We start from the raw sequence: 23448 nt of genomic DNA, 5'->3' as shown, positions 1-23448 counted from the left end.
GTGTTGACGCTGGTAATTGCCATGAGTGGTAGAGGCTGGGAGGAGCGTGCTGAGCTTCTTGGAGCCGTGTCGGCAGTTAGTTGACCCAAGTACGGCTCGAACACACAATCGGACCAGAGATTTCATAGTTTGCGAACTGAAAGGCAGCTTCAGCTCGGAAAGTGATGGGGCGTAAGATGTCAAACCCGGATCATGATTCTATGGTAGACGCAATTGTGTAGCGAAGTCGAGTAAGACTTTTGTAGCTACTCTGGTGTCGACGCGAGATAAGCTGGACTACTTGCTTTTCATATACTCCGGCGGCAGCGCTCGTATGCGACGGTCGTAGGCGCGCCTTGGTCGTTAGGACACGCGCTCAGGTTTGCGGTCGCAGTATCCCCCGCGCGGCCATATCGGACGCAAAGAGAGGAGCCTTGAATTGTGCAAGGTCCATTCTTGCAGCGCACGGGAGGCATTTGTGTGCGAGCGGTGTGGGAAATTTTACGCTGTACGGAGACTGTAAAGGCGCATCGTGGGATACAAGCGCCCCTTCGTCATAGATCTTTGGAGATGCGCGCGACGAATCCACAAGCCATGCAGTACTATCAGGAACGGAATAATTAGAGTTCACGGGGATTTAAACGTTGCACTAATTATAGCAATCGAGTACCCGCGCCGCCGTTTCCCGCAACTAGTGGATGATTTAGTGTCATAAATCGACCCGAGACTGTCACCAAACTCCACTTGCTTCTTCACTCTTAAAATGTCTTATACTTGGGGAGGTCTCATCACCTAGGTCAAAACCCTCAAACCCCATTATGGAGTAGAAAATCTCGCATAGTGACAGCGGCCAACTTTCACGGACCGCTACTGCCTCTATGAGTGGCCATGTCATTATAATGGACAGTCTGCCTCCGGACTTGGCGAGACAAGGCGGAGAGCGTAAGCCGGGCTACGAAGAAAAGGGAGCGATCAGCAGGGAACTAGCGCCCGTCGGTTGAAGCTGGAAACAGTCACTGGGCATGCCCGAGAGTAGCCTTATAGAAGCGTGTGGGTGGCCCAATCCGGTAGAAGAAGAGACTGAATTTGCGTTGGAAGCTCAATGGATCAAATTGACCGCTTTTCCAGAGCGCCTCACTGTATACGAGAAGAGATTGCGAAAATGCCGTGGCCGCCAGCGGTCTGTGCCAGACTGACATGGGCTCATTCGTTCGGTCAGCCGCAAAATTTGGCCCGGCCCCCCTCCCCCTTCCCTTCCCTTCCCCATGATACTGCGCTGGGGCTGACGGATGTCATGTCAATTAGCCCCGATGCACCGTGACGCTCCTATTGGACGGAATGTTCGGGGCGACCCCCGATTTCCTGTTGTGCCTCCTATTGGTGGATCGAATCGAATCAGGGCTGGCTGGTCCTGCACACCTTCTCCCGTGCCGTTGCAGTGGGAATGGACGCCGGTTGCTCTCCTTGCTATTAATGTCCAACCATGGCTATTATACGACGGGTGCAAGGAGACACGGACAACACTAGCGTCAACCCCAGCTCTCCCAGTGAAGAGACAGCCGCCCGCCGTGCTCCCGGCCCAGCAGCAATGTTGGACAGCAGCGCCCAACCGTCACGGCCTCTCCAGCCCAAGGCGACTCGCGGGCACGAACGCCTCCCAGAGTATCCCACGGTGAAGAGGCGACGCCCTACCGTGACTGCCTGCCATCATTGCCGCCTAAAGAAGATCAGAGTACGATACTGAATGCCTGACCCCCCCCCCTCTTCTTCCCTTTGCCTGCCTCTCCAACCCTGGCTGCGCTAACCAACTCCAACGCGACAGTGCGAGGGCCAGCGCCCGGCCTGTTCTTCCTGCGAGACCAAGGCGCTAAAGTGCTCCTACCGCGACACCACGCATGCCTCCAAGGCCTCGAGGGAATCGGTGCCCGCCGTCGTGCATATGCTCGGGCAGCTCCCGCCGACCGAGCTTGCGCGGGTCGTCTCCCACCTCAAGGACGAGGCCGACACGGAGACGATACTCTTGACCATCAAGAGTAGCGTGGCAAAGCAAACCACCCGGCAGCGTGACGGCTCCGACTCGCCGTCGAGGGCGGGCAGCGAGGACGTCGTGCCGAGGCCAAAGACACCAGATATCCCGCTTGATATAGCAGGCCAGCCAGGCACGGATCTGAATTGGTTCTGGCCGGTGCCTTGTCAGCCCGCCACCGACTTTGCTCCTCTCGACAGCATGACCGAGCCCATCGATGAATACTGGATCGGTCAGTGGTCGAGGGCCTGGAGCCGGCTGCCCACCGGTTTCTGACTCGCCCGCCAACTTTGGCACGGTTGGGCTGTCTCGCGATGACACACGAAGTTACCTTGCTATCCTTGCCCCAACCAGTACTCACCCGGACGATCGACTGCAATCTAATATCACACGATAACAAGTGTGAGCCATGTATATACTCTCTAGCAGTCTTGTTCTTGGCCAGATTATGAATCAGTCTCCCCATTTACTTCTCCCATACTATATACTTTTGGCGGTGACATGATAGCGAGCCTCATGCGGCGGACGCGAGAGTGGATGAGCCCTCCGTCGGGATGTTTCTTGCCTTGCGTGCGTATCGGCGCGCCACTCTTCTGGTTGAAGCAATGCTCAAGAAACTGTAGCTTGCACGCTCTCGACGGCGATCGAGAGGTGAGAGCTGTCAATAGCCCGAATGGTGATGTAGAAGCTGGGAAATCGGTGGATGCGTAGAGGCATTGATGGATGGTGCTCAAGGCTACTGAGACTACAGGCCCGCGAAACTCCAGCGGGTAGAGTGTGAGTAGGTGTCATTTATAAGAATTCTGACATTAATTTCAGCAAGGGAAGACGGCTGTGAGCTGGCTAGCCTCAGCGGAGATGATGGCCGAGGCTACAGTAGGAAGGATCAAGGTAGCCAACACCACATCATTACATCAAGACTCCAATGCTACCTTACTTTACAAATCAAAGAAAGGGGCTTACGAAGACTTTTAGCATCTTCCAGAAGATGCCAATCAGAGGTCAGTAAATTTCGCACCAGCCAATCGATGTCGTGTGGTGCTATGTAGGTCGTAGCACCTGACCACGTCCTGGCTCACAGTACTGGCCAGGCTGATCTTCATCTTCCGAGACTCGTGCCAGCTTGAATGTAGGCTCCTGCGGGCTACCTTGCTTCCCTGCAAAGCTGGCATTGCACAGCCATGCGCAAGGAACGCTCACGCACCACTCTGACCGAAGCCGTGGTTCTTGGACGCTAGCTCGTCCATCTACAACATTAGCGCCGCGTCTGCGGCTGGACACTGAATCGCTAATGACCATGTAGCACCACAGCGGAGCGAGGTGTGCGTGTTGCCGCGAAAAGCCGTCCAGTCTACATGTTTGAGGCCATCCCCGAGAAGCTGCCGGCTACCGCGGCACATGAGCACACGTAACTTAAAGGACGCCACTTTGTACGGAAGAAGTGTGTTTTCCGAGTATCGGCCCTCGAGAATTGTCTAATTCGCCTTACATCATCATTTTACACGGGAAGTCGCCAAAACTAACGCGCCACAGTTACGCATCGCACCGTCAACAATCATAGACACATTTTCACATTGATTTATTTTCTCACACGCTACATGTCAAGGCAGCAGTTGTCAGATGCAATTGCCCATTATTCATTCTCGAATCTCATTCGGCATCCGCTTTGCCGCTCTAGCCGGGCCGCTATACCGCAGTGGGGTTCATCGGGACCCTCAATGTAAGCCGTAAGGCGCAGAGAGAGAAGGCGGGGGGGCATACAAGAAGTTCAGCCCTGCTCTCTTCACCTTTCCCTCCCTTTCCCCTCTAGCTCCGCCCAAAACAAGAACATCCAAAGGCAAAACGAAAAAAACACAAGACATGGATAACCTGCTGGACATTGCTGCGCAGGAGAAGCGCTTTGCCCAGCGGCACTCTCCCTCCAGCGCGCCGGTGCCGCCGACGCTCCCCGCGCCGGCCACGATCCGGGCCGCCGAGGCGTCCCTGCCGGACCCGTCCTCGGTGTCGTACCTGGCCGGCACGTCGCCGTCGGCGGTCGCCGCGCACATTGCGCGCGACATCGTGCCCGCGCTGACGGGCCAGAACGCGTCCCCCCGCTACTTTGGCTTCATCACTGGCGGCACCCTCCCGCTCGCCGAGTGGGCCGACAACGTCGTCTCCGCGCTCGACCAGAACGTGCAGGTGCACCTGCCCGCGCAGACGGTCGCGACGGCCGTCGAGGACGCCGCGCTGGAGATGCTCGCGCGCGCGCTGCGCCTCGACGCCGACGTCTGCGGCGGCGGCACGACGACAACGACCCACGGCTGGAAGGGCCGGACCTTTACCACTGGCGCGACAGCCAGCAACGTTTTGGGCCTGGCGTGCGGCCGCGAGCACGTCATGAGCCGCAAGCTCGCCGCGGCGGCGGCGGGTGAGAGCGGCGTCGGCGTCGGCGGCGAGTGTGTCACAGCAGCGGTCGGGGAGCTCGGCCTGCTGGCGGCGGCCGCCGCCGCGGGCGTGACGGAGGTGCAGGTGCTGACGAGCATGGGCCACAGCTCGCTGGGCAAGGCGGCGAGCGTCGTGGGGCTGGGCCGGGCGTCGGTGCGGGACCTGCGGCTGTCTGAGGCGGAGCCGTGGCGGCTCGACCTGGACGCGGCCGAGGCGGCGATGCGCCGGCCCGGCGTGGCCACCATCCTGGCCGTCAGCGCCGGCGAGGTCAACACGGGCCGGTACGCGCTGCGCGGCGTCGACGAGTGGCGCCGGGTGAGGGCGCTGGCGGACCGGTACGGCGCCTGGGTCCACGTGGACGGAGGTGAGTGACCGTTTTTCTTCCTCTTGTTTGAAAAGTGTGCTACGGTTTCGACGGCATAATAGAGAGAGTGACAGAGGGAGAAGAAAGGGGAGATCGCTAATGTGTGTGCGTAAACAAGCGTTTGGCGTCTTCGCGCGAGCGCTGGAGCAGACGGACGAGTACAGGCTCCTACACGAGCGTGTCGAGGGCATTCAGCTCGCCGACAGCATCACGATTGACGGGCATAAACTTCTCAATGTGGTATGCATTCCCAGCCTCCCCTTGCACTTCCTATGACTCATGTAGTTCCCTATCATCTAATTTCCCCCGCGCTAGCCCTACGACTGCGGCATGTTCTTCTGCAAGTCCCCCGCCATCATGGAAGCCGTCTTCAGCAACCCCAACGCGTCGTACCTGTCGTCGGGTCCCCCCGGTGCCGCCACCACCATCCCGTCGCCGCTCAATGTAGGCCTCGAGAACTCGCGCCGCTTCCGCGCGCTGCCCGTGTACGCCGTGCTCCTCTCCGAGGGCCGGCCCGGCCTCGCCGCCATGCTCGGCACCATGGCGCAGCTGTCCCGCGCCATTGCCGCGTTCCTGCGCACCTCGCCGCATTATGAGCTGCTGCCGGAAGGGGAGCAGCAGCAGCAGCAGCAGGCAGAAGAAATTTTCATGTCGGTGCTGTTCCGTGCCAAGGACGCGGCTCTCAACGAGACGCTGGTGGCCAGGATCAACGACACCCGCCAGCTGTATGTCAGCGGCACGACGTGGCAGGGCCGCAAGGCGGTGCGCATCGCCGTGTCCAACTGGCGTGTCAATGTCGAGCGGGACGCAGCGGCCGTGCGGGAGATTTTGACTAGTGTTGCGGAAGGGCGTGAGTTCGACCTTGGCAAGTGCTGAGAGAAGAAGAAAACGGATCAAGATTGGTGAGGGAGGCGGTAAGTAATGGAGGAGGCGATTCGCATATTAAAGAAAAGAAAAGGGAAAGAAAAAGGAGCCATAACCGCGGGCGACGGGAGGAACAAAATAGCGAGTCGTTAAAATAGAAAGAGGATGCCCAAAAAAACGCCATGCTCATGCAGAAGCAAAAAGAAGAAGAGAAAAAACTCCTCGGAAAAAAAAGAAAAGCAAGAACCCAAGGCGACGAAAAATGGCGGCTTAGCCAAACTTCTTGGAGCCGCCCTTTTGCGTCAGCTTCTTGCCCTTTTTCCCCTTGCCGATGAGCTCGAGATGTCCGGCGCGCTCGCCGAGCAGCGCCTCCGTCTTTGCCGTGAGGCCCGATGTGAACTTTTTGTTGACCTTGTCCTTGGACTGCTTGCTGCCGGCCTTTGTGATCTTGGAGGCCTGACGCTTCGAGTGCACGGCCTTGGCCGCCTTGGGCTTGCCCGAGACTTTGATGTTTCCCTGGGCCATTTTTTTTTTCGCTGCGGCTTTCTGTCTGTTTCCCTTTTCTTTTCTTTTCTTTTCTTTTCTTTTCTTTTCTTTTCTTTTCTTTTCTTTTCTTTTCTCTTCGGCTTTTTTATTGGCTTCAAAGGGTCGTCTCGCGCGTGGGGTTATCGAGCTTTGTTGGTCGCTGGGTCAAGGATGGTCTCTCCAAGGTGAGGCGGAGAATGAAGAAAAAAAAAAGTTGATACCAAGAGATAAAAAGTTTTTGTGGGGCTACTTCCGAACCCCCACCCAATCGGCTCAGAGACGGTCGACTACAGAGATACTTGAACATGCGACGGTAGGAAACAAAAAGGTTGCAGCAAAATGTACAAAACTTTGCAAAAAAAAAGAGAAAAAAAAGAAAGGAAGAAAAGAAAAGAAAAGGAAAGAAAATTCTGAATTGAACATCATCCCCTAAGCCCGAATCTACGCTAATCTCACGTCCATTGATGCGCACTCTGGAGCTCATTGCGCCCATGTTCCCTGATGCCCATCACAACTTGGTATCAAATTTGAGAGGATGAGGAGAAGAACGGTCGCATGAGAAAAAAATAAAATAAAAGAACCAGAAAACGCCCAAAACGCCACGTCCCCCATTACAACTCGACCAGAAATGTGACATACTGTCACATATAATGCCCACTGCACCTTCTGACCGACGTTGATGCCCCCATTGTCATCACCATAGCAAATTCGTTACCGGCAGTCATGAAAAAAAAAAGGATGGCACCGACAACTCTGCTGTGTCTTCTTCCACATCAACCATTGAAAATAAAACATCCATCCATGCAACAAAACTTCAGAGACCCCGTTTGCCGGCGATGACCCGCCGCGAGGGCCCGCAGGCCCGCTCCTCCTCCGCGGCCAATCGGCCACTTTGCTGGATCTCCACTTGGCAGAATGGTGCCATCGGCCGGCCCGTCGTCGCCATTCTCGAGCACGACAATGGCGCACTCGGCAATCAAATGGCGCCAGCCCATGCCTGCATCGTCAGGTCGTCTGCCACCTCGTCGGTGATGGGGTCGCCCATGTCTCGGATGCCGTACATGTCCCAGGAGAGAAAGTTTTGCAAGTCGTCGAGGTCGAGCGCCTCGTACATGGGCGCCGCCGGCGCGGGTCGTCGCGGCGACGGCACCGGCTGCTGCATCGCCACGGGGCGCTCGTGCTGCAGACCGGACCGCACCGGCACCGTGTCCTGGCTCAGGCCCGCGAGCTGGTGCGCGGCGTTCATGTGGTCCCACGAGGTCGAGCTGGCAGGCGACGCCGACGGCGCGCTCCAGCTCATACCTGGCGTGGACACGGACGAGCGGTCGGCGGCCCGCCTGGCGCCGACTCCTGTCCGCGCGAGCGAGTGCAGTGAAATGGACGGCAGCGTCAGATCGCTGTTGTCTTGGGGGCTACTGGGAGGACTGTTGGGCCTTGCGGTCTTTGGTTAGCGGGTGCGTTATTGCGCCATTTTTTCAGCTCACTCACAATACTGCGCCCGGGATGTCGGCTCGCGACTCTGACTGCAATCTGTTCAAAAGGTCCTCCCTGGTAGTCGCCTGTTTCAGCTTAAAAAGCCATCTCTCGATTGTGATGGACTTGTCCTGTTAGCTGGGGTGATTTCCCCTCTCGTCATCGGGTGAACAAGGCGCGGGACGTACCAGAGATTGCGCGATTGGGAAAAGTGCCACCATCATTCGTAAGACGCGATTGTTGCTCTCCACTGCGTGGATCGCATCACGCACCTTGTCTTGGGCGTCGAGCCTGTTGGGGTCGAGGAGCCGTGCCACGTAGTACAGCATGACTCTGCTGCTGTCGTAGACAAAGTACGGTAGCAAGCTGTCCGAGAGCAGCCTGGCGCCGTGGTCGGCAGCCTCGGCCAGGATGTCGGCAATCTGCTGCGCATGGTGGTAGCAGTTGGCCTGGGCTGCCTGGAAGAATTCCTGATGTTCTGGCGGCACCGACAGTGGTTTCGACAGCTTGAAGAGATCGGGCATGGATAGCTTGTACAGCTCCAAGTAGTTGTGATGGTAGGTGCAGTGGATGAGGACCAAGGAGCCAAGCTGGTTCGAGTCTAGACGGGCATAAATCGTCTCGGCCGAATACTCGACAAAGTCGGGAAGCTCCCTGCGCCATAGCCGTAGATCGGCATCCAAAGCAGCAAAGTCGGACTCGGGCAGCCAGGGTGGCGGGCTGGCATCAATACGCGAGTCTAGCTTGTTGACGTATCTATCCATTCGACATTAGCGTTTACTGCATTTTCTTTTACCGCATTTACTTGTCTGCCGACCCTCGACGTACCTGACAATCTTCTTCCAGAGAGTCACGATGCGAATGTAGTAGGCCATGATGCCCATGTTCTCGGCTGGTCGGCGCGGCACCACGGACGGGGGCAGGAATTGCAGCACGTGGCCGACGCCCAGAGTTTCGGTGACGCAGGCTATTCGCAGACCAAAATTTCTCTCGTTGCAGGGCAGCTGGATCTTGATGTCATTTTCACGCAGCAGAGTCAGCTGATCGATGCCGCTGCCGGCCCAGGCATCGAGGACGTAGCAGGCCCACATGAGTCGGCGGCGGCTCTCACGGGAGACTATGGACGGGGCAGCTTCGTCGGAATCGGAGCACATGATGTCAGGGGAATGCTCCGAGTTGATTTTGAGAGCGTGAGCCATGCGCACAGCCAGACCGCTCATCATCAAGGCCTGGGAGTACTCGCCGTGGCGATAGTGAAACTCGTGTAGTAGGATGGCAGTCTGTGTGGGTTAGCGTAGGCTACAAGAGTTTGGCGGGTTCTTCTTCTTCTTCTCCGTCAGACAGGCTCACCATTAATCGCTGCACGGAAATTTTGCCAAAGTTGGCGAGGAGTAGATACTCAGCGCGCTTAGCCCAGTGGTTTCCAGCAACCGAGATTAAGCTCGTATCGCGGGCGTGGTTTCCCACGACGGAGAGAGCATGAAATCTAGGAGTTGTTAGCGTCTTGTGGTGCTTTTCTCCTCTTTGTGTGTTTATCTATATATATATGTATGTGTGTGTGTGTGCGTGTGTGTCATGGAAGCATGCTTACTTGGCTCCATGGGCGCAGACAATGTGCAGCAACGCAGATTCATCATCAGTGGTCAGGCCCTTGTCGAGCTGCCGCATAAAGGTAGGTTTGTGAACAAAGGCAAAGCAGCGTAGGGGGTGCAAGTTGGAAAAGTACTGCTCAACGACACGGCGCAAGTTGCGGCCGCTGGGGAGACTGGGTGATACGAGCCTACATCACGTTAGCTATACACGTACGCCTGGCACATGAACAGGTAGAGTCGGCTAGAGAGAGGGGGGGAGAGAGAGACAGAGAGAGACGCACCAAGACTGCCCGTCCGGAATCGATACACTTGGCTTTCCCTCTTGACTGCTCTGCGAGCCGTCTCCGCCAGCGTCCGAGTGGGCGGGCGTGTCGTCCTGGCGCGGGGGCAAGCGCCTCTCGCCGGCCAGGAAGGAGGAGCGCTCCTTTTCGACGCTGTTGGCGGCGAGCAGGGCCTCGGCGGCGGCAGCATCCGGGCCCATACCCGTACCCGTACCCGTGCCCATACCCGAACCGGCAGCCGTACCGGCGGCGCCGGCGGTGAGGGAGGAGGGACGGTCGAGGTTACGCGTCCAGCGGGGCGCGGCGCCGCCGTCGTAGACGCAGTCGACCTTTTTGGAGACGCAGCGGCCGCACTTGGGGCGGTCGCCGTCGCACTTGGTCTTTGAGAGGCGGCAGGCGTTGCAGGAGCGGTAGGTGCGGATCTTCTTGAGGGCTACGGCCGAGGCCGAAGAGGAGCGCTTGGCGGCGGCAGCGGCGGCCGAGGCGGAGGCGGCGACGGGCGTGCCATCGTCGGCGACGCAGTCGAGCTGCAGACGCTCGCAGTTGCGGCAGCCGTTGGGGCGGCCATCACACTTGACCTGTGAGAAGGGGGGGAGAGGCGAATAGGGTTTGCCGCGTCAGTGTGTGTGTGTGTGTGTGTGTTGTCTGCGTGTAATAATGGGTGTGTAATGTAGGTACGATTTCATTGTGGGCGACGAGGTTTTGGAGGCTCTTCCGTTTGTGTTTGTTGTTGTATGTAAACTGCTTGGGGGAGCTGCTTACCTTGCGCGCGCGACAGACTCGACAGCCCATGGTGAGCGACGAGGAGGGAGAGGGCGGCAAAGGGAGGACGGGAAAAAACAAAAGCAAGATTATCGGGATGCAAGATGTAAAAGAAGAAGCAAGAGACAGGTTCGGGGGGGTTGAGATGCAAAACGGCTTTTTCGGCCCGCCCAGGTTGGTAGGCAAGCAGGCCATTCCTAGCTGACTGACGGCATCGACGGACAAGGCCAATGGTGGAAGCTAATAGAGTAGGTAGGTAGGTAGAGTACCTCCTAGGTGTACCTTGTAATAGGTCCTTGCAGCGCTGCCTTGCCATGTACATACCTACTTACCTACCTGCCCATCTGCTTCTACCTATCTCTCGTTGAAATTAAAACATAACTGCTCGGTACCTACAGTGGGAGCGGGTGTGCCCATGATACTTACCTTGCATGATGATTTCAACGAGTCGCGAGTCAACGTCTGCCGTTCCCAGCAGTCTTTTTCTACTGTAGTTGTACTTGCAGGAGACGGCGACTCTCTAGTAGTCGGCATTCACTAATCATTACCTACTACAGGGCCTTTTCTACTTCTTCTTCCCTTCTATAAAACTCCGTCAAGCCCCCCAGGCCCCCCGTCAATACTGACCTCTAGTTACCAGCCCTTCTGTCAAAAATTCATCCCAGCCACTCACGGAGCGCCGGCGCCAGCAGGACCGAGGGTCCGATCCACCACGCTAGACCTTGTCTCGGTGACGTGCTCACGTCCTGCGAAGACGCAAACAACCACATTGCGCTTTTCCCCCCCCCCCCCCACGACGAGCCGCCGCGCAACAATGACAAGAAAATGCAACGACGCCATATTTCGTGCGAATGAGCTCAGCCAAATTTTGAATCCTGCCACCTTGTATGGCAGCCGTACCCAGATTACGTGCCAAAAAGCCCGTTGGAACCCGCCGCCCTCCTCTCACCCCCCAAAAAAAAAGAAAACGCCACAAAGTCCCTTCTTACCTCTCTCCCCCAAGCGACTCCCGACAGTCCACTGCACGCTACGGAGCGGTCGCCCGATCCTGCCGCCAATCTGTCTCAGATGAGGAGAGGATATTCTGGGCGGAATATATATATGTATATATATAGGGCACGCACACGTTGTGTGATGACAGGCACAAGGTGGGCAGTAGTCAAATCATACCGCTTCACCTTGCACAGCAGCGACTCAAAACGACCACATGTTTCGAACCCGCATACTCGGGACGTTGGTTGCTAATAAATTTCTCTACAGTTTCCGTGATCGCGTGCTTCAAAAACTACCGCACGTGGCCCCCACCCCTCCCTCGACAAAAATCGACAATGTAACTATACGTCAACAACGGCCTCACATGCGCAACACCGTAGTCGCGGGCTATTTCAGTTCTTCAGTGCCTGTAATGTCCGGCCTGTGCATTCACGTGCATTGAGTCTATTTCCATATCGCACGTACATACCCATCCATCTTATTAGCGACAACAATCGGCCGCTGTGATGAAGCGATCAAGCCGTCCGTGTACAAGCTGTTCCGAACCAACCCGCCCCCCCCAAAAAAAACTCTATTTTCATCCCCTTTGTACGTGTAGTTGGAGATTTCCACATTGAACCGCAGACCCGGTAACGAATGATAACGCTCTGGTACCAAGAAGATGAAAAAATAACCACAGCCACCTTGCAACATGTCCCGGCGACGGCCCGGCGACGGCGGCTCCAACGATGAAGAAGACAGACAGAGAGGCCGGCATCACCATGGTGGAATCGACAAGAGGCCTCGTCTCTGCCCCCAACTTACCCCAGATGGTTCAATCAGGGAATCCTCAGCCAATGATTTTGGGGCGACCGAGGCCAGGCGACCGCCCGGCCTACTCCACATATATGCGCCGAGCCTCATTGCTGTTTTAGGCAATGCAGATACCCTAGACGTTTGCCGCAATCCGAAAGGGCCTGATTTCTGCTTTTACAAATTGACCTCAACAACATCAGCAATCTATTCGGTCGTGCCCCTTTCTATTTTTCTTTTTTGCCTTCTTCTACCGTGTACTAACTACCCTCTCCCTCCCTCGATTCATTGGTAGACCTCTGCGGCAGGCTAACCCCCCCGTCACCATAATGGCTTGCGCGAAATACACGGTCAAATCTCTACGTATGATTTATAGACAACACATGCAATGGCTCAACAATAGAAGTAAATATGGACATGTAGTGATTTGAAAGCTTGCAAAGCAACATACTTTTCCTACCCATGAAGAACAGCCATAACAACGGCCGTGGAACATTACAGAAAAACAAAACACACAGAAAAAAAAAGATAACAAAACGAACAATTCATATACACCGGTGTATGCCCTTGCCCTAGTCTTCCATATCCTCATCCTCCGCCGCCGCCGCCGCCTCGGCCTCCTTGCGCGCCTTGAACGACGCCGCCCACTCGTGCGCCTTGGCCGTCACCTTGCCCTTGCCCTTGGGGTCGATGCCCTCCTCAAACGCCGTCCATCGGCGGAACCACCGCTCCGCCTGCTGCGGCTTCAGGCCGCGCACGCGGGTCCGGCGCTCAAACACGTCACGCACCGCCGTCGGGTCCGTCCGCGCGCCCTCGGCCCCCATCTCCAGGTCCAGCAGTTGGTTCCACAGGTCGCCCTTCTTCGGCCACGCGTCGAGCAGGCCCGCGAACATGGTGCGGCCCCGCTCCGGCTCGCCGTTGGGCGAGTGGAACTCGAGCGCCGCGAACCGCGACACAATCGTCTGCGCGTGCGCGCCGCCCAGCTGCTGCGACGCCCGTGGCAGCAGAGCCCGCGCGCGCGCAGGATCGCTGCGCGTGACGTGCAAAAAGTGTGCATAGTTCATCCACACATTGGGCGCCTTGGCCCCAAACTTTTTGACCATGGCCTCGAACAGCGCCTCGGCCTCCTTGAGCTTCTCCGACTGGATGTAGATGCTGGCCAGGCGCTCGTGGATCTCCTGCGGGTCGTTGTACTGGCACGCGCGCTTGAACACCTCCTCGACCGTCGCCTTGGTCCCGTACGCCACCTCCAGGTTGAGGAACGCCACCCAGACGTTGAGCTTCTCCGTCTCCTCTCGGATGTTGATGGTGCGGATCGCGCGCTCCGCCACTTCACGCGCCTTGGGCAGCTCGCTCACTTGCATCTGGAAGGCCATGTACGCGATCCACAGCTCTGACGAGTCGGGCTGGCCCAGGAGCAGACGCTCGTAGTCGCTTGAGGTCTGAGGACCATTCGTGTCCAGCTCCGCAGTCTTGTCAACCTCAATCTCGTTCTTCTTGCGCTTCTTGGGCTTTTCAGCCTTCTTGCTGGGTTTGTCACCCTCAGATTCAGAACCGGATCCAGAAAATGGATCGGCCGTCCATGCAGACTTGCCTCCACCGAGACCGGCGCCAGCAGAGGCGTCCTCCATCTTGGAGTCTTCGTCACTGCCAGCATCGTCACCGTCTTCATCGTCATCGTCATCGTCATCTTCATCTTCATCTTCCTCATCTTCCTCATCTTCCTCATCTTCCTCATCTTCCTCATCGTCGTCACTATTATCGGCTTGAGCTTGGATGAGCTTGAGCAGAGCACCCTCATCCATTTCGTCGTCACTATCGTCCTCGCCGATAAGAGCAGCACCTTGCTCAGAGTCGGAGTCCATATCCGTGTCCTCTTCCTCGAACAGCGTGGGCTTCAGGCCAAAGCTGATTTTCCGCTTCCCGACGTCAATCTCTAGAACCCTGGCTTTGACGGCATCACCCTCCTTGTAGAGCTTGGTTGCATCTTGCACAGGGTTCTCGGCCATCTGGCTGCGATGGCATAGACCACTGACGTTGGCTGAGTTGTCGACTAGGATGAAAGCACCAAATTCCTCCACTTTTCGGACCTTGCCGGTAATAATTTGACCGACGGAAATGTCCTGATAGGTGACTGGCGGTGTGTAGTCCTCGTCCACAACCGAGGACTTGAGACTGAGTTCTATTTGCTTAGTGGCATTGTCAAGGGCAATAATGCGACCCTTGACCATTTGGTCGATCTGGAACTGATCCTTCCACTCTTTCAGGTAGCGGTCGGAAAGGTTCGAAATCTTGACGAGGGCAGACACTTGGCCTCCCAGTAAGACAAAGAGACCCTTGTCGGCAACATTCTTGACGAATCCGCGAACAATGTCACCAGACGAGAGCTGAGAAATGCTGCTAATCTCCTTGTCCTTGACTGGCAGAGTAGAGCTCAGGATGCGCGATGGGCGGGCAGAGAGGCGTAGTCTCTTGTTGCTCTTGTCAACATCAACCACAGAAACACGGACGATACCACCCTTGCGGTACTGGGTAGTGTTGACCTCGTCAAAATTGTCGGCCATGTCGGGCAGATGAACGGGTCCAGATACCGACTCGCTAAGCTTTACAAGAATCTGTCGCTCATTTACCTTGGTGATTTTTCCGGGTAGAACCATGTTGGGTTTTATAGAGTCCCAGGTAACGACATCATTTGACGATGAAGAACGGGCAGAGAGGTCGAGGTGGCTGTTTTCGGCATTGAGAGATGTAATGCGAACCTTGAGAGCAGAGCCAGGAGGGAAATTACCTTCCAGGTCGTTCAACTGAGATAGATCATCGGAAGCTTCCATGGCTGAGATGCGGCCACGGACAGAGGGCGACAAGTTGACCCAGAGGAATTGTTGCGTGAAATTATTAACAAATGCAATGTGAGACTGTCCAACCTTGAGAGAGTCAAATGTGATCTCGTTGGGCGTTGCAGTTTCCAAGTCAGTCCGGCGCGCAGTGAGCTCCAGGATGGAGTGAACAGATCTGTGAGAAATAGGCAGGAAACGATGGTCCTTGGCGTCGTGCACGCCCACAACCTTGACACGTAGCACCTGGCCTTTGTGAAAGGTGGCGAGTGGATGTTTGGGGTCAGCAATATCGTCCCAGCTGCCGAAGACGTTGGAGACATCAATTCGGCCCTGGACATCCGAATTGACAACCTGGACATTCAGCTGCGTTTTCCCGATAGAGGTGATCTTGGCCTTGGTGATGGAGCCAAAGGCAAGACCGTCGGCGGGAGCAGCCTTGGCCTTTTCACTCTTGCCTGCAACATCCTGATCAGCGGGCGCCGACGCCGGGGCGACCATGATGCGGTTGAGATCAGGAATGGTGGAAATGATGCGCACTTCGATGGAGTCGTTCTTGTGCAGACCGAAATCGGGTTTGGCCTGAACCTCGGGCGCGAGACGTGCCTTGGGGAGCAGTGCGTGAAGCGAGCCCGCAAATTGAACAAACACCGCAGTGGCCGTAATGTTCCTGACGAATCCAGCAAAGACTTTGCCTTGCTTGGCCTGCTCGAAAGATTTGAGCAGTCTTCCTTCGCTGGCAGCCTGGATAAGACTGGGCTTCTGCGACAGAATGACGGAACGACGGCTGTCGTTCTTATCAATGACGACGAGGTTAGACAGAGTCTGACCAGCAGACACCTTCTTGAGTGCGAATTGGTTCTTTGACGCAGATTTATCAGTAAGATGGCTGACAGGGAGGATGGCCTTGAGTAGGCTGCCCTCAAGCTCAACAAAGACTTGATCCTCAGACTTTTGTGTAACCTTGGCAGAAACAATATCTCCAAGCGACAAATTCTTCAACGCATTCTGCTTCTCTAGGCCGAATGCGCCAGGGTCCTTGCAAGACACAACTAGACGCTTTTGTTCAGGATCGACGTCCAGCACATGAACGCTGACGACTTGACCAACGCGGAAGTGCTCCGAAGGGTCACGAATGTAGGCCTCGCTCATCTCGGAAATAGGCAAGAATCCTCGTAGTTCGCCGTAGAACTGAATTCGGGCACCGCTTCTCTCGAGCTTCATGATCGTACCAAGGGCCTGGCTGCCGACCTTGACGTCGTTGTAATTTGTGATGATGGGAGTCTCGGAGTTGACAAGAGTCTTCTTGAGTGTGAGTCTTATCCGCTTCTTGATCAGATCATTGCTGAGCACGCGGGCCTTGATCTTCATACCCTGGCGGAACTTCTTCTCGGGATGCTGCAGCTTGACGTCGGACAGATGTCGTTCAGCAACAAAGCCAGAGATGCCTTCGGCGATGTTGAGGATGAGGCCATTGACACCGTCCTCATCAATTACTAGCTTTTCAATGTCGCAAGTCAGGACAGTACCGACGGGAACATCTTCGTGGCGGATATATTTTTGTTCGATGACCGATTTCTGAAATGAGAGATGGAAGACACCATCAATCTCGCTGTAGCCAACAACGCGGCCCTTGTGAGTTGAGCCGACCTTGTAGGGGCCGCTGGATTCGTAGAGGGCATCGACCTTGCCATCCTTGACGCGAGAAATGTGAACGAAGCCGCAGAGACCAGGAACGCCGACATCAACAAACAAGCCCATGTCAGTCTCGACATGACGCACAGTGCACTCCTCGACAGTTGAGGCAATGGGAAGAACTTGCAATGGGAGACTGGAGCGCTTGGAGCCTTCGGGACGTTTCTTCGCGAGGGCTGTCAGATGCGGGAGTAGTGTAATACCGAGCTTGGGGTCCTTTGCTGTGGGGAAGTTGCAGATGATCCTAGCCTTGACCTTGGAGCCAATCTTGTACTTTGATTCGACGTCGGTACCAAAAGGCCCAATTCCGGAGTGGATGAGGTCTGCGGTGGCGTCGACATGTCCCATGATTTTGCCACTGATACCTCTGCTGCTGTTTCCGGTGACAAGGACGGTAACAGCTGTACCAGGGAGGAATGTATTGATTGTTGTAGCGTCGGCAGGGTGGTTGTTGACGTTGCCGATTTTGTCCTGCTTCAGAGTGAGCTGGGCAACCTTGCCGCTGCCCTTTTTGGCAGTGACCTGACAGAGGAAGACAGCACCCTCCTGCAGGCGTTGGCGGTTCATGTTGGCATCGATTTCGGAGTTGGGCAGGAAACCGCTAAGGCCGTCGATTGCAAGATCCATGATGCATCCGTGGTCCTCGACACTGGCAACAGCCGCTGCGACGGTGCACTGGGGTACGACGTCGTCCTTGGTGAGACCGGTATTGGCTTCGTTGGGGCGGAGGGAAAGCTCGATTTTGCGCTTGCCTTTGCCGGAAACAGCACCGTCGACTGTAGAGACAACGTAGGCGCGAACGAACTGGCCAACCTCGAAGATGGACTTGGGATCGACGTCCTTATCTTCGTCCTCAGCGCCGTCTTCCTTTTCGTCGTCATCGTCATCTTTGGCGTCACCTTGCAATCGATTTGTGAGCTGTTCGGATATGGCAACGATAGAGACATGGCCGGTCAGATTGTTGGGCAGAGCGACCTCGAGAGCGAGACTATTGATGCGTGTGATTTGGCCGAGAACGACTGATCCCTTGACAAGTTTCTGCGTTGGTTAGCAGGGGCAGGTTGATGGAATAAAACATTGAAACACAAGAAGAGAAAGTACCTTGAAGTTGAGACTTTCTATTTTTATAGAATCGTCCTCAGACTTTGATTCTGTCTTGCTGTCTGACTTTTTAAGAGCGGCGGCACGCTTCTTCTTCTTTTGAGGTTTGCCGCCGGTGGAAAATTCCTCTTCGCGCGCAGCATCGGCCTTGGCTTCCAATTGGATCTGCTTCTGCTCGAGAGGAGTGAGAACGCTGGCGCCGCCTCGGGGAAAGAGAGGTTCCTCGTCTTTTAAGACCGAAACGACAGCCTTTTTCGGTGTGTCGGCGGCCTTGGGCTTGTCGGTCTTGGATGGGTTTGCCAATTTGGACTGCTTGGCGGATTTAGCAGGAGGATGGCCGCCAGGGGCATCCTTTCGCTTGAGATTGCTCATGGCGGCGAGTTTGTACAAAAGCGAAGACAGGACTGTCTTTGCGCAATTGTATGTATGGCCTGGGCCTTGAACAGGATGCGCTGCACCGTCCCTCGAATATTTTTTTTTTGCGGATGCGATAAGCCAGACCGCCCGGACGATAAGAGGTAAGGTGGATCCGAAGTTCATCCGCTAGATGGGAATGTCTGGCACCCACTTCTCGGCACCCTTTTCCACCAAAATTCCACTTTTTGACAGCTTGTAGCACTGGAGATATATATAAAAGTACTTAGAGTATACTATACCTAATGACTAGAAGATGTTTGAGTCATTTGATCTTTTCAAAGAAACATTAAACAAAATAAAATATTATTCATAAAGTCTATTATTCATTTTTTCTACTTACAGGACTTTTAATATAAATGGGGTTTCTAATACGTAATAGCTAAAGCAAAGGGACGTTTTCTTAATAACAATCTAGAATATAATTATAATTTAGACTTGAGTAATGATATAAAGAAAAGAAACTAAGAACTTACTTTAGAAAATTAATCATAAAAAACTATAAAATTTCTCTATAGATGCAGAATATAAAACATTCTTTTGTCCATCTTACATTTTCATTACTTTTCTAAATGTGGGCTATGATAAACGTTTAAAGAGGTAGTATTTTGTCGATTTTTGGTGCAAAACCGATGTCGAGAAGTGGGTGCTTGGCATGATGAGATGGACGTATGAAACGGGGATTGCAGCGCATAGCAAGCCAAAAAGAGAGAGAAAAAAATGCAGATACGTTTTTTCGAGATGATAAGAAGACTTGGGTGTTTGATTTCTTTTTACTTATTAAAAATTATTCAAACTCCGCAGATTGAGTTATATCATCGTGCGACGTGGCGGTACCGCAGTCCCAACTATGCGTGTAACCATACAGCCATCTATTGAGTTGGTCTGAACTGTATATTGCACAACTTGCCTACCAACTATTCGGCAGTTCTCTTTGATATGGCCCTAATATCCATATATTGCCATGAAAACCGAGAACCTCCAAGGTCGCTCTTGTCGCCACCATCGGATCCAGAACACCAAGGTCAAATCCTTGCTATGCTGCAGGAGGGGCTCGGCTTCAGCGTCCTCACACCATGTATGGAAAGCTTTTCAGCTTCGGATCTCGGGTCGCTAGCACTCAATGTGTGCTCATTTATGAGAGGCAACATAGTATTTGAGCAAGCGAGCAGCCCAACCCCGCATCCCAGCCCAACCATATCATCTCGTCAGATCCCAGTTTATCCGCGCTCCACGACTTGGACATATTTGTTGCTTTTTGCCGAGATTCAATTACTACCACCCGTCAAGAGGCGCTTCATCGGCGATATTCACTGCATCGTAGGCCTCACAAGGCTGGCACTTTGGCGCTTGCCCTCCTCGATCATCTTTGCTGAGCGCTGTTAGCAAAGTATCTTTCCCCTCACACTCGGTCTTCTTGTCGCGTTCTGGTCACAGTCCGCGCAATTTTCACTCAAGAACTTGATCCGTTACAGCTGCCAGCGATTTCTAGACACGCTTCGTCACGTAAAGCTGTGAGATCCCCGTGTGATAAGAAATGCCACCAAAAAAGTTTAGCCGGGACGACTACAAAGTAGCATGGATCTGTCCGCTAGAAGTGGAAGAAATCGCCGCGTTGGAGATGCTAGATGAGGAGCACGAGAGTCTAAATGTACCACCAACCGACTCCAATATCTATCATCTCGGCGCCATCAACAGTCATAATGTCGTTATCATCGGTCTTCCGAGGCCGGGAAACTGCCCTGCAGCCACCGTCATCACGCAGATGAAGATGACATTTCCAAACCTGAAATACGGTCTCTTGGTTGGGATTGGTGGCGGTGTGCCGGTAGAGACCGATCGTGGGATGATCCGTCTCGGGCACGTGGTAGTTAGTGAACCGACCGGCACACACTCGGGAGCAGTGCAATACGATCACGGAAAAGCAAAGACGGGAGAGTTTGAACGCACGGGGTATCTTCAGCCTCCGCCGACAGCCCTCCTGAATGCTGCCCGGGAGCTGTCGGTACAGCGTCAGCGGATGGATGTTGACCCTGTCTGGAGCAACACTCAGAGAATCGACACCAGCCGTTCACGTTTTCGTCACTTTAAATTTCCTGGTGTCACAAACGATTCCCTCTACCAGCCCGATTACGAACACCGGCAAAAAGGCTCGTCATGTGAGGATTGTGGTTGCGACCCAAAGCAACGCATCGAACCCTCGATTGACGAGTTTAATGAGACCTTTGTCACTGTGCACAGAGGAACAGTGGCGTCAGGAGAGCTTGTTTTGAGGAAGGCCAAGAAGAGGGACTACCTAGCTCGGAAGTATGGGGTGCTGTGCTTTGAGACGGAGGCGGCAGGAGCCAGCACTGATTTCCCGTGCATGGTGATCCGGGGAATCTCAGACTACTGCGACTCCCACAAGAATGATGTGTGGCATGGCTACGCTGCGGCGGTGGCGGCTGCTTATGCAAGACAATTGTTTTTCCATATGTCCGTCGAAGAAGAAACGGGGTAAGTGTTCATTTAGAGGTGATAAGATACGATGCCATGGCCATAACTCATCGTTTATATTGTAGGAGTTCTAATCCGACACCTCACGCTTTCGAGCTTCCATGTGATCTGACCGAGATCGCCGCAGTACACTACTTCGTTGCAAGAGAATATGAGCTCGAACAAATGCACAAGCTCCTGAGCGGGCCGGATGGACGTCTCACTGCCATCCTCTATGGGACAGGTGGTATGGGCAAGACGCAGCTGGCAATAGAGTACATGAGACGGTATTCCTGCGACTATCCTGTCGCAATATGGCTAAACGCAAAAAATGAAATAACACTGAAGCGGAGCTTTGCTAGAGTAGCGGAGAGGATTCAGCGCTTGCAACCCTCTTTGATCTATTTTGCAGCCGCGCTCGAGAGCCGAGATCTAGACGATACCTGGAAAGCAGTCAAACGGTGGTTAGAGGAGCCGATGAACAAGCGCTGGATAGTCACCTACGACAACTACGATGACCCTCTCGATAGTGATGTCATTAGCGTATGTCCCTCGCACGCTACTGGAGCTGACCCAAACGGAAAGTCTCAAGGTAACGAGGGTACTGTTGACTCGAATGCCTTTGACATTCGCCCTTATCTGCCCAAGGCTAGCCATGGTTCCATTATTGTGACCACGCGATCATCGCTGGTTACTTTCGGGCCTTGTATCAAAGTCGACAAGCTGGAAGACGTCAATGATAGTCTAGAGATTTTGGTACAGGCTTCCCGCCGTGAGAGCCTCAGGGAAGGTAAGAGAACCTACAGAATAATATCCCATCAGCTGCTAAGCCGAGCTAGACCCGGACGCCATCAAACTTGTACAGCGGCTGGACGGACTTCCTCTTGCGATTGCGACAGCCGGAGCATACTTGGATCAGATAGCAATGCGCTGCGACGAGTATCTTCAATTGTATCATGACTCATGGCTACAGTTGCAGAAAAAGTCACCTCGACTGACCTACTATGACCAAACGCTGTACTCGACATGGAATATTTCGTACAGTCGCATTGAGCAGCAAAGCCCGGTAGCAGCAAAGCTTCTCCGACAATGGGCTTATTTTAGCAACGAGGACTTGTGGTACGAACTGTTGAAGGAAGGTGGATCGCATGGGGTAGACTGGCTCCAGGAGCTAACGGGTATGAAGTTCGAATTTGACGATATCATGAGAATATTGTGCAATCATGGACTTGTTGCGGCTGACCTGGCTACTTGTAAGCTAGAGTCGGTTGGCTACAGCGTTCATGGGTGCGTCCACGAGTGGATGATACATGTGCTAAATCCAAAGCAAGATAACGCAATGGCCCTGACAGCAATGCGATGCATCGCATCCCGAGTACCTGCACAGGGCGAAGACAAGTTATGGATCATAAGACGGCGACTTTTTGGGCATGCGGAAAGATGTATGGGATATATGAGCAAAATGAAAGTCCCAGACGAGGACGCATTGGCTTTGGACGCGCTAGGCAGCCTCTACATGGACCAAAGCCCGCTTGAAAAGCTTCAGACCTTGTGTGAGCGATCGTTAGAAGTTCCTTGGAAGGCACCGGGCCTTCACCACACATCGACGACCAATGCAGCTGAAAATCTAAGCGGCCTCCACAACGAACAAGGCTGGCTTCAAACGGTCAAGGCTATAGATAAACAAGCGCTAGACGATTATGAGAAGACTTTAGGCCCTGACGACATATCGACCCTTGACACGGTCAGCAAACTAGGAGCTATTTACTATGAGCGAGGCTGGTTTCAAAAGGCCGAAGCTATGCACCAGCGAGCGCTAGACGGTTACGAGAAGGCTTTCGGCCCTGACCACAAAGCGACGCTTCGTCCAGTTTACGGCCTAGGACTTATCTACCTTAACTTAGGCTGGCATCAAAAGGCTGAGGCTATGTATCAACGAGGGTTAGACGTTTGTGAGAAGGCATCCGACTCTGACAACCCGTTTATGCTTGTGGCATTCCACGTGCTAGGAGCTCTCTACTTTCACCAAGGCCGGCCTCAAGAGTCTGCGGCCATGTACGAACGAGAGCGAGACGTTGGTGAGAAGGCATTTGGTCCTAACGACCTGTTAACGCTTAGGACAGACACGCTCCTAGGAAGTATCAGCAAGGATCAGGGCCGGCTTCAAGAGGCCAAGGCTATGTATCAACGAACACTAGACGGTTACGGGAAGATGCTCGGCCCTGACCACCCATTGACACGTCAATTCAAAAAGAAAATAGACGAGCTCTACTTATAACAAGACCGGCTCAAAGGCTGAGGCCATTGATAAGCGAACCCTATATGGCCTCAGAAAGATATGAAAAGTCTCGCAACTAATCTCAGTTGTCACCCATGACCGCACCTTGAGCACACTTGAGGATTTGGGAGATTGAAACATCGAGCTTGACCAAGTAACTGATACTATAGCATAGAATCGAAGGGCTCTGAGGGGTGTTAAGGTTGCCTTTGGGCGTGAGAATCAAAGACATGTGCGGCAATGCCCTCTTTGAGACGACAAGATAGGCCCCAGCGCGCGCAGAATAGGAGAAAGAACAGGCAGGTTTGGAAACATGATTCATATGGATGGTTAGTCTGGCATCGGCGATGTAGAAAAACAGAACAGACATCTGCTTGAATCCGTTACTTGTGGAGCCCTAGTTTATGCGTCTGTTGGGTTAAAAGTTATCTTTTTTTTTTAGCTACTTAGTATGTACTAGTTGGCGAGGCGAATTAGATTGCCAAGACGATTCATGAAGAAAGCCTACGTATATAAATATTCGTGGATTGGTCCAAGTGATGTGTGGCAATAATGCTTCAACACGTGTCACAA

At 54.1% G+C, this 23448-nt stretch overlaps 6 protein-coding genes across 6 annotated transcripts; 3 read left to right on the top strand and 3 right to left on the bottom strand.

Moving 5' to 3' along the window:
- Window positions 1–1462: 1462 nt before the first annotated feature.
- On the top strand, window positions 1463–2281 carry V2A60_000677 (Zn(II)2Cys6 transcription factor domain-containing protein; the record flags this gene model as incomplete). The annotated part of the gene is made up of 2 exons (XM_083252045.1): window positions 1463–1711; window positions 1802–2281. 2 exons carry the CDS (start codon window positions 1463–1465, stop codon window positions 2279–2281), a joined length of 729 nt encoding a protein of 242 aa, XP_083108171.1.
- A 1584-nt stretch (window positions 2282–3865) lies between these two features.
- On the top strand, window positions 3866–5672 carry V2A60_000676 (pyridoxal phosphate-dependent transferase; the record flags this gene model as incomplete). The annotated part of the gene is made up of 3 exons (XM_083252044.1): window positions 3866–4796; window positions 4915–5036; window positions 5112–5672. 3 exons carry the CDS (start codon window positions 3866–3868, stop codon window positions 5670–5672), a joined length of 1614 nt encoding a protein of 537 aa, XP_083108170.1.
- Window positions 5673–5930: 258 nt separating this feature from the next.
- V2A60_000675 (uncharacterized protein) lies at window positions 5931–6185 on the bottom strand (the record flags this gene model as incomplete). The annotated part of the gene is made up of 1 exon (XM_083252043.1): window positions 5931–6185. The coding sequence occupies one exon, from the start codon at window positions 6183–6185 to the stop codon at window positions 5931–5933; it is 255 nt and encodes an 84-aa protein (XP_083108169.1).
- Window positions 6186–7161: 976 nt separating this feature from the next.
- V2A60_000674 (transcription factor domain-containing protein) lies at window positions 7162–10323 on the bottom strand (the record flags this gene model as incomplete). Its single annotated transcript, XM_083252042.1, has 8 exons — window positions 7162–7618; window positions 7674–7783; window positions 7847–8414; window positions 8487–8938; window positions 9009–9144; window positions 9250–9438; window positions 9532–10109; window positions 10294–10323. 8 exons carry the CDS (start codon window positions 10321–10323, stop codon window positions 7162–7164), a joined length of 2520 nt encoding a protein of 839 aa, XP_083108168.1.
- A 2327-nt stretch (window positions 10324–12650) lies between these two features.
- V2A60_000673 (uncharacterized protein) lies at window positions 12651–18080 on the bottom strand (the record flags this gene model as incomplete). Its single annotated transcript, XM_083252041.1, has 2 exons — window positions 12651–17645; window positions 17709–18080. 2 exons carry the CDS (start codon window positions 18078–18080, stop codon window positions 12651–12653), a joined length of 5367 nt encoding a protein of 1788 aa, XP_083108167.1.
- A 1579-nt stretch (window positions 18081–19659) lies between these two features.
- V2A60_000672 (uncharacterized protein) lies at window positions 19660–22875 on the top strand (the record flags this gene model as incomplete). Its single annotated transcript, XM_083252040.1, has 3 exons — window positions 19660–20618; window positions 20684–21387; window positions 21437–22875. The coding sequence occupies 3 exons, from the start codon at window positions 19660–19662 to the stop codon at window positions 22873–22875; spliced, it is 3102 nt and encodes a 1033-aa protein (XP_083108166.1).
- Between the last annotated feature and the right edge of the window lie 573 nt (window positions 22876–23448).

Source organism: Cordyceps javanica, chromosome 1 (genome assembly GCF_051103115.1).
Source record: "Cordyceps javanica chromosome 1, complete sequence".
In the NCBI taxonomy this organism is placed as follows: domain Eukaryota; kingdom Fungi; phylum Ascomycota; class Sordariomycetes; order Hypocreales; family Cordycipitaceae; genus Cordyceps; species Cordyceps javanica.
This window is presented reverse-complemented; position numbering and strand designations above follow the sequence as displayed.